Source organism: Plasmodium reichenowi, chromosome 8, assembly GCF_001601855.1.
Source record: "Plasmodium reichenowi strain SY57 chromosome 8, whole genome shotgun sequence".
Lineage (NCBI taxonomy): Eukaryota > Apicomplexa > Aconoidasida > Haemosporida > Plasmodiidae > Plasmodium > Plasmodium reichenowi.
This window is the reverse complement of record NC_033653.1, coordinates 21,351-38,639: the sequence shown is the minus strand read 5'-3', so window position 1 is coordinate 38,639 and position 17,289 is coordinate 21,351. Positions and strand designations below refer to the sequence as shown.

The 17,289-nt window shown below is 20.7% G+C and overlaps 1 protein-coding gene across 1 annotated transcript; it reads right to left on the bottom strand.

Annotated features, from left to right (window-relative positions):
* Positions 1-2,348: 2,348 nt before the first annotated feature.
* Positions 2,349-16,496, bottom strand: PRSY57_0801500 (hypothetical protein; the record flags this gene model as incomplete). Its single annotated transcript, XM_020114696.1, has 1 exon — positions 2,349-16,496. The coding sequence occupies one exon, from the start codon at positions 16,494-16,496 to the stop codon at positions 2,349-2,351; it is 14,148 nt and encodes a 4,715-aa protein (XP_019970536.1).
* Positions 16,497-17,289: the final 793 nt, after the last annotated feature.

Here is a 17,289-nt window from a genome sequence, read left to right as displayed (position 1 = left end):
GTATATTTTAGGGTTATATATATATATATCTTTTTATGTATAGGTGCAAAAAAAAAAAAAAAAAAAAAAATTAAATTCCTTTATATGTCATAAATAATTGAAGAAAATAAAGATTTTCTCCATTATTTTATATTTGTAGGGTTTATTGTGTAAACATTTTCAAAACTATAAATAATATTATTATAATTAGATAGAATTCCTCATTTTGAATTGGTGTTTCTAATTTTATATATTTTATAAAGATGTATAGAATATATTTATATATTTAAGTTTAACATACAAAAATGAAATATATAATGATTATATATAATATATATATATATATATTATATGTATAATATATATTTTTGTTTTATTTTACTAAAAATAAACGATAAAAAGAAAATTTTATAATATATATAAGTTTTATTTTATATATATATAATAAACATATATGTATATATGAAATTGGGTGTGGGTGGAAAATATAAACTTCAAAAAATATAAAATATATATATAAATATATTTATATATATTATATATATATTATATATAAATTATATGGGTTACATGAAAAAAAAAGATAAAAAGAAATATATTTCACAACATTTTTTTATTATGTTAAGTAAAACATATTATTCACTAGTAATAATATAATATTTCTCTAAGCTACTTTTTCTCTTCACAAGTACATTTATTAATGAAATGCATAGAATATATGGGAAAATTTTGGGGGTTGGGCTTTTTTTTATTTTTGTTGTGAAAAAAAAATAAAATTATGGATATATTATTTTAAAAATTTATATATTATTATATTATATATATTATATTATATTATATTATATTATATTATATTATATTATATTATATTATATTATATTATATTATATTATATTATATTATATTATATTATATTATATATATATATATATGTGTTATGATAATATATAAAATAATTTGTTTGATTTTCTTTATATATATGGTAAATTAAATAAATATATATAATAAAATATATTACATATGTATAATATATATATATTTAGGCTAAAGTTTTCTAGTATTTGCATGTATACAATATTTAATATATTTTAATCATTTTTATATTTATAATTTATTATATATATATTATATTTTATATATATATTATTTTTTTTATATATATTATATATTTGTATGTATATTTATGTATATACCTTATGCTAAAATATATTTATTGTAATTATTATATTTTATTTATAATAGACAATTATGTGAATATATAGGAGATGTACCTCTATTTTTGTTTTGTTTTTTAAATGAAAAGTTATAGTTAATAAATTAAAAAAAAAAAAAAAAAAAAATCAAAAGGAGTACCATAACACATAAAAATCATTTATTCTAATGTTTTATATTCTTGGTATAATGTGTGTATTTTTTTTTATAGTTCCCTTTATTTATATTAATAGAATATATTATAAGTAATAAATAAATTATTTGTATGTTATTTTTTCCTTAAAAAAAAAAAAAAGGATATATGTTTTTTTTTTTTTTTTTTTTTAAACATTATAAATATCCATACAAATTTTAGTATATAATATATATTATAATATATAAAACAATTAAGAAATCTTTCTTAATATTTTATTTTTCATATTATAAATGGTTAAATTGGTATATTTAATATTTATAAGATATATTATATATATGTATACATATTTCTGTATATATCTTTATATTCCCATTTTTAATGAAAATTTGTTTGTATTTTAATTTTTATAAACATAGCAAAGGAGTATAAACTTGATCCAGTTCTTTTAAAAAGTTTTATGTATAAATAAGCAAAATAAAGTTTTAAAATATATATATTTGTGTAACACGAATAAGAATAAACTTGCTTTTTGTCTTTATTATTATGTCTTTATTTTGTTTTTATTATTTTTTTTTTATCTTTAAATGGTGATACATATATGTAGTTAAACAAATTTAAAAACAAACAAATAATTGTACAACTGGATGAAAAATTAAAATATTATATTATATTATATTATATATATATGTATATGCATAGGAAAGGTACAATATATTATAATACACATAAATAGAAGAAAACGTAGATTTTAACTAATTTTTATAAATATAAAAAAAGAAAAAAAAAATTAAAATATTTATAGTATATAATATGATTAATAAGAATTATGAAAATGGGAAAATACAAAATACAAAAAAAAAAAAAAAAAAAAATTAAAATAATAAAATAAATAATTTCATAAGGAATGAAAATGTACCGATCATTTTTAAGAGGTGTCCTAAATATTTAATTGATTTTATATATATATATATATATATATATATATATATATATATATATATATGTGCACATTTTTATATGTTTAATTATTATTGTCTTTTTTTTTTCTTTTTTTTGCGTGTATTGATAAATTATTATACTCTTGATTTTGAGCTAAAGAATTTTCTGTTATATTATATTGGATATCATTGTGCACATTATTTATTAAATTATTTTGAGTAAGATTACATTTGATGATATCGTTGTTATTATTGTATTTTCCATACTCTTTTGTTTTAATGTGATATTTATATTTTTCTTCATCTTCGCAAGTTAATTTGACACAATCATTACTATTATTACTATTATTATTATTATTATTATTATTTTTAGTAGCAACAATATTGTCCCTAACACTATAGTCATCATTATTAATGAGACATAAATCATTTTGATTAATAAGAGCTTTATTAATATTATTCTTCTTATTATTACCAAGCATATTACAATTACTCATATTATTTACATGAATATAATTTTCTATATATTTATTACATTTCCCTTTATTTGTATATATCTCATTATTATTATTATTTATAAGATTATTTATTTGAGTTTTCATATTTAATGTAATTATATCATTATTCATTTTTATCAATTCTATAGTTTTATCCTTTTCATCAACATTATTAATATTATAATTATTATTATTATTATTATTAATATTATTATTAATATTATTATTATTATTATTATTATTATTATTATTATTATTATTAATATTATTATTATTATTATTAATATTATTATTATTATTATTATTATTATTATTAATATTATTATTATTATTATTATTATTATTATTAATATTATTATTAATATTAATATTAATATTATTATTATTATTATTATTGTTATTATTAATTGTTTCCTCATCAATTAATAACATGTCGGCATTTTCCATATTTATATTGTTATTACTTTTTGTTTTCGTCATAAAAACATTTGTAATATGTTTATCACCTTTATTATTTATATGTTGTATTTCATTCTTTTGATTAGAAGATTTAATATTTAGAAGGTCTAAATTAAATGTTTTCGTCATTTCTGAAGTAGCACAATTCTTCTTATTATGATCCTCTTTATTATCTTTGATGTTTACTATTTTTGATATTTCTCCTGCTTTCTTAAATTGCTTATATATATCTAATAAATTATCATCAAAAGTTTTATTATTTCTTTGGTTTAATAAAATGTTATATTGATTATTCATATTTGCATGTGTCCCTTGTGTAGGTAATAACACATTATTTTGGTTTTTCTTCAAATTAATTTTTTCCCAAATATTTTTATTATGTGCTAATATTTTGAATACTTTCTCATATTTATGAATATTATTATAATAATAATTATTATTATTATCATTATTATTGTTATTAATATGGTCATTATTATTATCATTATTATTATCATTATTATTGTCATTATTATTATCTTTATTATTATCATTATTATTGTCATTATTATTGTCATTATTACTATCATCATTATTATTATTATCATCATTATTATTATTATCATCATTATTATTATTATCATCATTATTATTATTATTATCCCCATTATTATCATTTTGTTTGTCGCTTTTTTTATTTCCTATTATTACATTCGAAGTACTATAACTTTTTATAATTTTTGTAGGACATGCTTCCATGGATACATCTGCATATATAGGAGAATTCATAGATTGTGCACAAATCAGTTTAGTGTACATGTCACGTGAGATGTTCGTATGACTATATGTTTTGTTTTCCTTTTTTTGTATAGCCAGAATTCCTTTTTTTAATGTTTCTTGTAAATTATGTAGAATGTCATTATTTTTATGTGGGTCTTCAACTTGTTTGTGTATATCTGAACCTTTTAATATATTAATATTTTTATTTTGATTAGAAATGATATTATCATTAATGTTTCGTTTGTTAAGAAAATAGCTTAAAACACTTGAATTTTCTTTATTTTCAAAAGAAATTGATGGTGAATAATTATGTGGCATAAAGATATGTTTGTTCTTTTCATAATTCTCAAGAATAGTATCATTTATTAATTTTATTTTTGTTTTATCAATATCACTTTTTTTTTCTCTTCTTCTTCTTCTTCTTCTTTTATTATTATTATTATTATTATTATTATTGTTGTTGTTGTTTTCATCAGTTTTATTTTTGTCTTCTTCTAATATATTATTTATATCTTTATCAAGTTTATGTTTATTTATTATATCATTATCTTTAACATTATTTATACTTTTTTCTTCAACTGTTTTTATATCTCCACGTATATTTTCTTTTTGTTTTGAAGTATCTTTGATATTTGTCCTATCCGAATTATTATTAAAAAGATTTTCATTGATATCCAAATTAAGTTTACTTGTTAAAGTTAATATGTTTTTTACATTATCGGATTCATTTATATTTTGTATATCTTTCATTTTTTTCTCGTTTATTAAAAAATTATAATTTTTTTGTTTTTTCCTTAAGTTATATTTTAAATCTGGATTTGAGTTCATATCGTTTTTTGTATTTTCTACAGATTGATCTAATTTTCTTTTTCTTTTTTTTTCAAAACTGTTTGAAGGTAAATTAATAAATGAATTACTTCCTTTATAAGAATTGATGTCTATACAATTTTGATTAGTATTATGAAATATTTTGTTATTTATATGACTATCATATGTATTGTTATCTTTATTTATAAGACTATCATATGTATTGTGATCTTTATTTATATGACTATCATATGTATTGTTATCTTTATTTATAAGACTATCATATGTATTGTCATCTTTATTTATATGACTATCATATGTATTGTCATCTTTATTTATATGACTATCATATGTATTGTTATCTTTATTTATATGACTATCATATGTATTGTCATCTTTATTTATATTTACATTCATATTTTCTTTTTTCATATTTAGCAATATAGATAAGAACTGATCCTTATTTTTACTTTGACTTAAACATTTTATAAGAAGATTTACATAAGGTTCTTTAATAAGATTACAATTTTCATAGTTTTCTTTTAACATATCTTCTTGTTGTATTTGACTTTTTTTTTTTTTTCTTTTTTTTTTTTCTACATTTGTAATATCATTTACAAATATGTTATTATTATGAGAAGTTTGGTTTTTATTATATTCAGGTCCTTTATCTATAAATTCATCATTTTTTTGTATAATTTTCACATGCTCATCTTTTTTTATGTTTTTCTTATTTTTTGAGAGATATAAATTTTTTTCTATGTGTACATTTTGGTCATACATTTTGTTTGCACATTGATTTGTTTCCACATTTTGTAACATGTTCATCATGAGTTTGTTCATATTATTAGTACATGTACCTATACATATATTATTATTATTATTATTATTATTATTGCCATTATTATTATTATTATTATTATCACCTTTATTTATATCTTTCTGTTTGTTAATTTCTTTTATATTATCATTTTTTTTTTTATTCATAGAAAAATCACAAGTTCCTTTGTATATCATTATATCATCTTGATTATTTCTAGTAAAGGTATCACTTATCATATTTATATTGTTCATATTTTTCTTATTATCTACAAAAAAAAAGGAACTTTTATTTAAGTGTTTTTTATTTTCTGGATCGGTATGATAACTGAGATGATTATAATAATTACTACAACAACAACTATTATTATTATTATTATTATTATTATTACTATTATTATTATTATTATTATTGTTGTTGTTGTTATATTTTAATGTGTTGCCATTTTTATTTAATTTGTTAAAATTTAAATTTACCGAGTTGTTGTAATTATCATATGATTCTCCTTTTTTTATTATTTTCCTTTCTGGCTGTAAGTTTGTATTTTTTTGTATTGGATAAAATAATCTTTTCTGCACATCAGCATAATGGTTATTATCATAATATTCTTCAGAGTCATCATTCTTGTTTTTCTTCTCACAAGAAAGTTTTGGAAAGAAGCCTCTTCCACTCATATTACCCGATTGTACATTACGATATAATATTTTATAATAATTTTCTAACACATCATTTTCTATAGAATGATCTTCATTTTGTTTTTGTGAATCTGCATGTAACTGTTCCTTTAATCTATTATGTTGAAGATATAGATTATACAAAAGTTCTAATTTATTTTTATTATAATTTAGTAAATCCTTATTACTATTTGTTTCGTTTTGTTTTTCATTTAATGTATTTATATATGGTTGATAGGTTGGTTTTTTTATAGGAATGTGTTCTTTAGGTATCTTATTATTATGTGTGTTCCTATCGTTTGTCATATTATGATTTTGTAAAACACTGTGTTGTATATGATTTTTAGGTTCAACGTAAAATTTCGTATTTTTATAATATCCTATATTATTAGAAGACATAAAATTGTTTTCCATATTATTGAGGTTTATATGGTCACATTTGTCATTTGTATATTTCGTGTGTATACTTTTTTGATTTCTTTTATTTGCATCATATGATAATTCTGTTTGATGTTCTTTCATAGTTTTAAGAATATTATCATTATGCCTATTATTTAATATATAATTTTTTAAATATTTGTCTACATGCATATTTTCTATATTAAAATATGTTATATTATTTGCAGAGGTGCAAACGCATTCTTGAGGGTATATATTCTTTTTTTCATTTATTTTATTAACCCTATAGGTAATATTTCTATTTATATGGGATTGACAAGTGTCTTTAGAAGAAACAGGTGGAGACCAAATATTTTTTGGAAAACTGGATATGTCTACAGAGTTAGACGAGCTTTTATTATTATTACTACTGTTGGTATCGCTGTTAGTGGTATGGCTACTATGGGTGTGGCGACTATGTATATGGCGACTATGTATGTGGCGACTATGTATGTGGCGACTAGGTATGTGGCTACTATTGGTATGGCTACTATTGGTATGACTACTAGTGGTATGGCTACTAGTGGTATGGCTACTAGTGGTATGACTACTAGTGGTATCGCTCATGTCGGTATCGCTCATGCTGGTATTGCTGCTGCTGGTATCTCTCATGTTATTATTATAAGCTTTGGAGTTACTACTATTATTCATATTTATAGACATTCGTCTTTCTAAAGGTAGAGTACTCTTCTTTGAACAAGATTGATTATATATTAATCTGTTTTTTTCTTTTCTTATTTGTTTATAATAATTAGATAATACTCTACATATTAAGGAATTTTTATATGCATGTGTATATTTCTTTCCATCATTATCATATAACATGTGTTTTTTATGTATAGGGTGATTTCTTTGTTCTTGGGCATTATAATATGTATTATTTATGTTATTATTTTTAACAGGGTCATAAGAAGAATTGTTATTATTAAAATTGTTGTATTTATTTATATTATTATATTTATTTTTTATATCCTTATCAAAATTTATATTTAATCCTTTTTGATTATGACAATTAAAGTTTCTCTGAATATGCTTATTATATATATGTGGATCGTATTTATTTTTTATATTTACTTGGGTCATTTGATTAAGATCATTTTGATGGGTATTTTTATTTTTATCTTCATATAAACTTTTTAAAAACAAAATATCTTTATTAGGTAACGAAGAGTCGTCTACATGATTATCTTTATATATCTCTGTACATTTTTCATCATATGTTATTTGTTTCTTTCTATCGTGTGGCATATTATTTGTTATATCATGTATCACATCATTTGTTATATCATGTATCACATCATTTGTTATATCATGTATCACATCATTTGTTATATCATGTATCACATCATTTGATATATCATGTATCACATCATTTGTTATATCACATATCACATCATTTGATATATCATGTATCACATCATTTTTTATATCACGTATCACATCATTTTTTATATCATGTATCACATCATTTGCCTTATCATCAGTCAAATCGTATACCTCCACATGTTTGTCATCATTTATACCTTCAGAATTCAATTTTTTACTTATTTCATCATTCATAATATATTTTTTTTGTTGTCGTACATTTTGTAGAGGGTGATATTTTTTGAGATCTATAGCATACTTATCCGTTGCATGCACATATTTTTTTTTTTCATAAGGGTCGGTTTGTTTGTTAGATGTGTTATGTATGAATAAGGAATTATTTTTTGTATGTGGCATACAATTTTTATTATGTATATATTTTATATCATATGTGGGAAATATAATATTTTGTTTTTTGTTTGTTTTTTCTTTATGATTAATTTTGTGCATATGGTATTTTTCATATGTATTTTCTATAGATGTATATGATGAATTGTTTAAGATATCTTTGTGATAATCATATATATGATATGTGTTTTTATATTTGTTGATGATATACTTGTATAAATTTTTATTTATAGAATTAAGATAATTTTTTCTTAAGAGTGTAAAAAATTGGTGATTATTATTTCGTTTATTTTTATTTTTATAATACTTTAAGAAGGTGCTAATATTTGCGTGTATGTTATTGCTTAATGTTTCAATGGACAGGTCATTTGTATTATGATTATTGTAATGAAATTGATTGTTGATAAGATGATTGTGTATTTTTTTATTAATGTTGTATATTAAAGGTGTTTGTTTAATCATATAATTATTATGGATGACATTATTAATTATGTTATTATTCTTGATATGATTTTTTTTATTATGATCACTAATGTTATTATTTATAATATAATTTATAATATTATTATGTATTATATCCCAATTTGTAATTTTCTTTTTTTTTTTTTCTTTTTCTTTTTCTTTTTTTTTTTTTTTTCTCTTATTTTTTTTGTTGTTAATTTTATAAATGTTGTTTATATCATGAATGTCCATTAGCATATTACAATATTTATTATCAAAATGATTGGGAATTTGATTATCCCATTTTATCTTTGTGTCCATAAATATATCTGTCACGGAATTATTATTATTATTATTATTATTATTACGATAATCACTTTTGTTATTATTATTACGATAATCACTTTTGTTATTATTATTACGATAATCACATTTGTTATTATTATTACGATAATCACTTTTATTATTATTACTTTTATTACTATTCGATATTGAATCACTTAGAGTTATTATATTTTGTTGTTTTCTTTTGTTTTTCCTATTATGTTTATGAATTTGTTTATTTGTTTTTATATTATGTTGAGGATTTATATTTTTGATATCATTATAATTATGATAGGTCCCATGCATATATTGGTGTTCATAACAATATAAGATTTCATGTCTACTAGTTTTGGAATAGTTTGGCCATGATAAATAATTATAAGCACAATTTAGATGTATAAAATTATAACAATTATATATACTACATTTAAGAGATGGGAAATTAAATAAGCATACGGAACATTTTTTATGATAAAGATGATTAAATAATATGGTTAAATTAAAATATCTATTACCATATATATGATTAAAAGTATAATTATTAAAATAAAGACATTCTTTATGACATGTATATTTTACATTTTTACCATTACGATGTTTTAATTTTATAATTCCTATAAAATATTTATTTATAGTTTGTGTCTCATTACAAAATATGCATCTTATATTATTAAACCACATATCATATTCTTTTTTATTCAATCCAACCATTTCATCATCATAAATGTATATAAAGCAGTTAGTACATATGTTATTTATGATGGTTTCTTTAAGATTATTTACTTTGTATTTACATAATAAAGAAGACATCATATCATTATCACCATCATCATTATTATGATTATTATGAATATTATGAATATTATGATTATTATGAATATTATGAATATTATGAATATTATGAATATTATGATTATTATGAATATTATGAATATTATGATTATTATGATTATTATGATTATTATTTATATTATTCATATTGTTTATATTATTCATATTGTTTATATTATTCATATTATTTATATTATTCATATTGTTTATATTATTCATATTGTTGTTATAAAAACATTTGGTTAATTTATCCATATATATTACTTTATTAAGACGTTCAATGATTCTATAGGCTTCCCTTTTACCGCTTAGATAAGAATTAACTAACGAGTTGCAGTCGCTATGATAAGTATGTTCCCCAGCAAATAATAATCTTTTTATTGGGAATGACAAGATATCTTTATCTATTATCAAGCTTTTCTTTTTTAAATAAGAGACATTCCCCCTAGAAAAATAATTATTATTCCAGTCATAAAAATGTATCTTTTCAATTTTAAGACCTGGAAGCATTACATTTAGAAAATGTCTGCACATTTTTTTAATGGATTCTTTCTTACCTCCATAGTGGTTAAAAAAAGGACAATGGTTATACGTAATATTATTACTACTGTAATTATTGTTTCCATCATTATTTTTATTATTTCCATCATTATTTTTATTATTTCCATCATTATTTTTATTTTTTTTCCGACTTCCTATATTACTCTTTAAATATAAGGCTATTACAGGATGAGAACTATAAAATATAATATGACTAAATGGATTATTTATTGTTACGTCACTATTATACGAAAGGAAAAATTTATCTTTATCAATTAAATTTTCATTCTTTAAATATTTTATTAATTTACTTTGTTTATTGTATGTTATTTCTTTTTTCCATTTTTTTGAAGGTACCATCAAATTTTTTTTTTTAACATTATTAACTTTATTTTTTTTTATTTCTTTAGTGTTTTCTTGATTAATATCACACATCTTATTTGTAACGACAGTCGTCTGATTTGTTTTAGTACTACGGAATGATTGTACATTTTGGATGTTATAATTATAGGTAAGATGATTATTATTACTATTATTATTATTACTATCATCATTATTATTATTATTATCATCATTATTATCATTACTATCATCATTATTATCATTACTATCATCATTATTATTATTATTATTATTCTGTTCAAGAAAACAATTCAGTATATCCATATTAGTATTAGGTATATCTCCAATATGTGTATTGTGAGTTAATTCCATATCATTTTTAATTATACACGATGAGCTTCTTTCTAGTGATGTCGTTATGTTATCTTCTTCGTATATATTTTCATTGTAATCATATAATTTATCTTTTATTTTATTTGACACCTTCATATATTTGTCTTCCTCGTTTTTGTTTATACCATTTATTGAAAGGAATGGGCGTATGTTATAATGATCGTTGGCATTATTATTGTTTATTACTATATCTATATTATTACTGTCATTCATATTTATATTTTTACGTTCATTTTTCTTTTCATCACCCTTACCACTACAACAAAAAATACTACTACTACTACTACTACTATTATTATTATTATTCGCATTATTTTCGTTGATGTTGTTATTTGCATTATTTTCGTTGATGTTGTTATTTGCATTATTTCCGTTGATGTTGTTATTTGCATTATTTTCGTTGATGTTGTTATTCACATTATTTTCGTTGATTTGGTTGTTTGTTTTTATGTTTTGCTCAGCTTTTACAAATCCGAATGCATAATCCTCATGTGTACTTGACTTATCCTTTTTAGAAACATTTAATGTATCACCTAATATATTGTCATATTCATAACTTTTATTTTGTTTTGTTTTTTTAAAGTGTCCTTTTTTTTTTTTATCATGTGTTATTTTATCATTATTAAAATATAGAACAACATTTTGATGGAAATAAAAAAAAGGTTCTTTTAATTTTACAATGATTTTATTATTTTTTGTTACACCCAATCTCTTTATGCTATTAATTTTCCATTCAGGTAATTTAGGAATAAATTCGATTAGTCCTGTGTATTTATCATTATTGTTATGATTTTTTATATTTTTTGTTGTATTGTTTGTTGTATTGTTTGTGGTATTTTTCGATGTGTTATTTTTGTTGTTCTTTTTTTTGTTCTTTTTTTTTGTTTTTTTATTTTGTTTATTTATTTTTTTATGATTTTTATTTATTATTATTTTCTTTTTCTTTTTTTTATTTTCCATAAATAATATATTATATATATCATTCATATTATTACAATTTATTGTATTATTTTGTTTGTTACATGGATATTTCTTCTCACAACATTGGTTACACGTATCATCCTTTTTCCTTTTTTCATATTTCATATTATTTTTTTCTGGATCGTAATTACACAAATGGTTCTTCTTAAGATTATATTTATGACTATGAAGATGTTTACATTTTTTTTTTATACATGTGTGATTACATTCATATGGGCTATTTTGTTCATCGCTAGTAATATTATGGAAAGAATAATTATGATGATAAGAACAAGACGTTCCACTGTTCATATTATTATGATCATTTATATGTTTATCTTTTTCGATACCTGTTTCATGTTTTTTATAAGACAACTCTTTTTTATTCAAATTATTAGTTTCTTTTTCGCGTGTTATTAATTCGATATTATCTAATAAATAATCACTTATGTTGTCTGAATTATTCATATAGGCTGTATTTTTTTTAGAAAATAATTGTTCATTGTTTTTTATAATTTTGTTTTTATTTTGTACAGTCGTATTGTTATTCTGTACAGTGGTATTATTATTCTGTACAGTGGTATTATTATTTTGTATAGTCGTATTATTATTCTGTAGAGTCGTATTATTATTTTGTAGAGTCGTATTATTATTCTGTACAGTGGTATTATTATTTTCCATAATTTTCTTTTTATTGATTTTTTTCTTTTTAATTTTTTTCACATATATGTTGTTATTTTTATTTTGATTCCTGTTTATATTGGGACCCTTTTTCCGCTTATTCTTTTTTGAATTAAAAAAACGAACACTATCCTTTAGAACCCCTATAGGAACGGTTACGATACAGTAATCATATACTTTAGAATCGACTTGATTTTGAAAAGATAATTTGATATGATCATGATAAGAATATATTTTATTAACAATTTTATTTTTTTGTATGTCAAGATTTTGTTTTAATGTTTTAATGATTTGATTTAGCTCAAGAGGACAACAAATATTTTTATATATATCTAAAAAACTTATGTTATAAAAAATATATTGTATTGATACTGAATATATATCTATACCTAAGTATGTTTCGATAAAATACATATATAATTGTAAATATATATATTTAAAATTATTATCTTTTTTCATTTTTTTTATTTCATAATTAATTGCTTCACCTAATGATGTATAGATTAGTTTCTTTTTATTTTTTACATTATTATTTATATGTTTCATATTAAATAAATGTTCATATGAATATCTTAATTTTTTAATAACTCTAAAAAATTCATTTCGAAGTTCATATTTATAAATCTTCTTATCTTTATAATATATATATTGTCTATATAAATGTTTATTTATATTATCACAATATATATTTTTCCTTAAACAAAAATTAATTAAAGGATTTTTTCGATGTATAAATAAATCTACTTGACCAATATAACTTTTATCAGCTCTAGTAGAAAAAAAAAACTTCCCACCTATTCTATTACGTGCTTCATATATTGTTACATCGATATCATTATTTTTTAATATATATGCAGCAGACAAACCAGCCATACCTGCTCCAACTATTGCTACTTTTATTCTGTTCTTTTTCTCATCTTTTATTGTATTTATATGATATATAATATCATCATTATTATTCCCCCCTTCTTCTATATCTGTTTTTCTTTTTAGAAAGAACATATTTTCTTCCTTATACACAAATATATTATTTTCTTCAGTATGTTCAGATATGTCAATAGTATTATTATATGCATCAATTTTATTATTACAAACATAATCTTCATACACAGACTCAGAGCTCGAATGGTAATATGAAAACCTATCCTCGACATCGCTTATACTAGTTTTGTTCGGAACGACGTTCTTATATTTGTTTGATTGATTACCTTCTATCATCCTTTGGGGGGGGTTATTTATAGGACTATTATATGTCTCGCTACACGATTCTTCATCATGTTTTGTTATGATAGTATTTTTATGGTTCTTATTATACATATGTATCTTATTCGCATGATATGTATTTTGTTCCTTCCCCAATGATCTATCGATATTTAGAATCTTTTTATTTGCGTGAGCACATTTGAGCTGAACATTGTCTACAAGATCATAATTTGTGTTATTATTTATTTTGTTTTGTTGGCCATCGTCATAAAGTTGGTTTATTTGTTGGTCATCGTCATAAAGTTGGTTTATTTGTTCTTCATCGTCATAAAGTTGGTTTATTTGTTCTTCATCGTCATAAAGTTGGTTTATTTGTTGGTCATCGTCATAAAGTTGGTTTATTTGTTGGTCATCGTTATAAAGTTGGTTTATTTGTTCTTCATCGTCATAAAGTTGGTTTATTTGTTCTTTATCGTCATAAAGTTGGTTTATTTGTTCTTCATCGTCATAAAGTTGGTTTATTTGTTCGTGATTATCATAGTGTTGTTCTTGTTCTCCTTCTTCATCTTCGTAGTGGTTTCCTTCTTCTTCGTGTTGGTCTCCTTCTCCTTCCTCTATTGAAAGTTCATCGTCTATTTCTTTTTCTTTACTACTTAAAAAATGAAAAACGTCTGCATTGTTTGGATAGAAACATGAGAGTTCATTATTAACCATATTGAATATCACTGATTCGTTATCATTAAAACTTGAAGTGGTATCATGTCTTGTTTTTTTTTGGTGACAATAATTATATTTATTTGCATAATCCATATCTTTATACATGGATCTGATTGATTTGAAGCTTTTGCACGTATCGTTAGTTTCAAGATCATTTGTATTTTGTATATTATTATTTTCAACAAGATTGTTGTTGAACGTATTAATAATGTTGTTAGGTTTGATAATATGGTTTTGTAAATTTTGATTATCGTTATTAATATGGCTATTATTAGTATGATGAATTTTATTAAAATAATTATTAGATGTATTATAATTATAATTATTATCCTCATTCAAATGTATCTTTTGAATCTCTTCATTTTCTTTCGCATTTTCTCTCTCAATTTTTGGTTTAAATGTATGATCAGATATATTTGGTTTATTAGAATAATTTTCGTTTTGTATATGATCATCATGTTTTATATGATCACCATTTTGTATATGATCACCATTTTGTATATGATCATCATGTTGTATATGATCATCATGTTGTATATGATCACCATTTTGTATATGATCACCATTTTGTATATGATCACCATTTTGTATATGATCATCATTTTGTATATGATCACCATTTTGTATATGATCACCATTTTGTATACGATCACCATTTTGTATATTATAATAATTTTGTTTTTCTCTTTCCTTTTCCTTTTCCTTTTTCTTTTCGTCTTCCTCTTCCTCTTCATCACTTTCATCATCATATGAATATTCTTCGTTCTTCTTATTATGACTACTATCACTATCCTCCCCTCCAAAGTCGTTACTATTGTTATTACGTTTTGTGAGATTAAAATTGTTTCCAGAATTATTGTTGTAATAATCCATTTCATTATTAATATAACCATTACTATAATTTCTTGTATTTCCATTCTCATTTTGTGCATTACTATTATCTTGATGTGTATTTTTCTTCATATTATTAACATAATTTTTATTTTTGAGAAGATCTCCAGGTATATCCATAACAGTGTTATATTTTATTACATTTTTTTCTTCTGAAATGTTCATGTTGTTTGATACATTCTGGAAAGGGAAATTGTTTTCGCCTTCATTTTTTTCGCTTTCATTTTTTTCGCCTTCATTTCTTTTGCTTTCATTTCTTTTGCTTTCATTTTTTTCGCTTTCATTTTTTTCGCCTTCATTTTTTTCGCTTTCATTTCTTTTGCTTTCATTTTTTTCGCTTTCATTTTTTTTTCCATAGGCAATATCCATAAATTTACTTTCTTTCATTTTTCTGTGCTGTTGTTTATGAACAGAAGCATTATTAAAAATTTTGGTTTGAAGAATATTTCTTTGAATAATTATTTTATTTTTTTTAATTTGTTGATTTGTTAATTTGTATTTTTTTGTGTGTATTGTGAACCTTTTTGTTATTTTAAAAATATCGTTATTACCTTTTTTAATATTTCCTAGACACTTTATATATTTAATTATTGAAGCATTTTTATTTCCTTTTATTTTATTACGACGATTTGTTTTGTATATATCTTGTAAAATCCTTAATGATTTTATGAATTCTCTCTTTTTTTTTTCTCTCTTTCTGTGACGTCTCTTTTTCTCGTTTTGATGGAGGTCACAATTCATATTGATCTTACAAATAATATTAATGATTATTTTTAAAAGGATGAATAAGTATAAATAAGTTTAATGTAGAGATTTTTTTTTTAAACTATATATATATATATATATATATAAATATATCATATGTGTGTTTTTTTTTTTTTTTCCACAAAATGTAGGTTTATTTACACACAAATATAAATATATATATATATATATATATATATATATATATATATATATATGTGCATATTTTAATTTTTTTATTATTTTTAATTAATAAATAAAAGTTGTATATATTATTATTTTAAAGCTTTTACAGATTTATTAAAAAGAAATAAAAAAAGAAGGTGCTCATAAAAATTCATACATTATACAACATTACATACATAAAATGATCTTATAGGATCATATGTTGTGTTCTTATATATATATATATATATATATATATATATATATATATATATAGGAACAAGAAAATATATATTTTATGTATGTACTTATGTATTATGTTACAAATTATTTAATTATATTTGATCATTCAAATAATAAAATATTAGATATGTATTCTTAAAAAATATAACTGTTCTTAAATATATATATATATATATATATATGTAGAAAAAAAAAAGAATTAGGCACACAATTTTAATATAGGAATATGCACACATATATATATACATACATACATATTTATATACATATGTTAATATTTTTTTTTCTCTTTTTTTTTTTTTTTTTTTTTTTTTTTTTTGGCTTAAGTGTATATTATTTCTAATTTTAATAAACGTCAAATAATAAAAGAAGTGAAAATAAA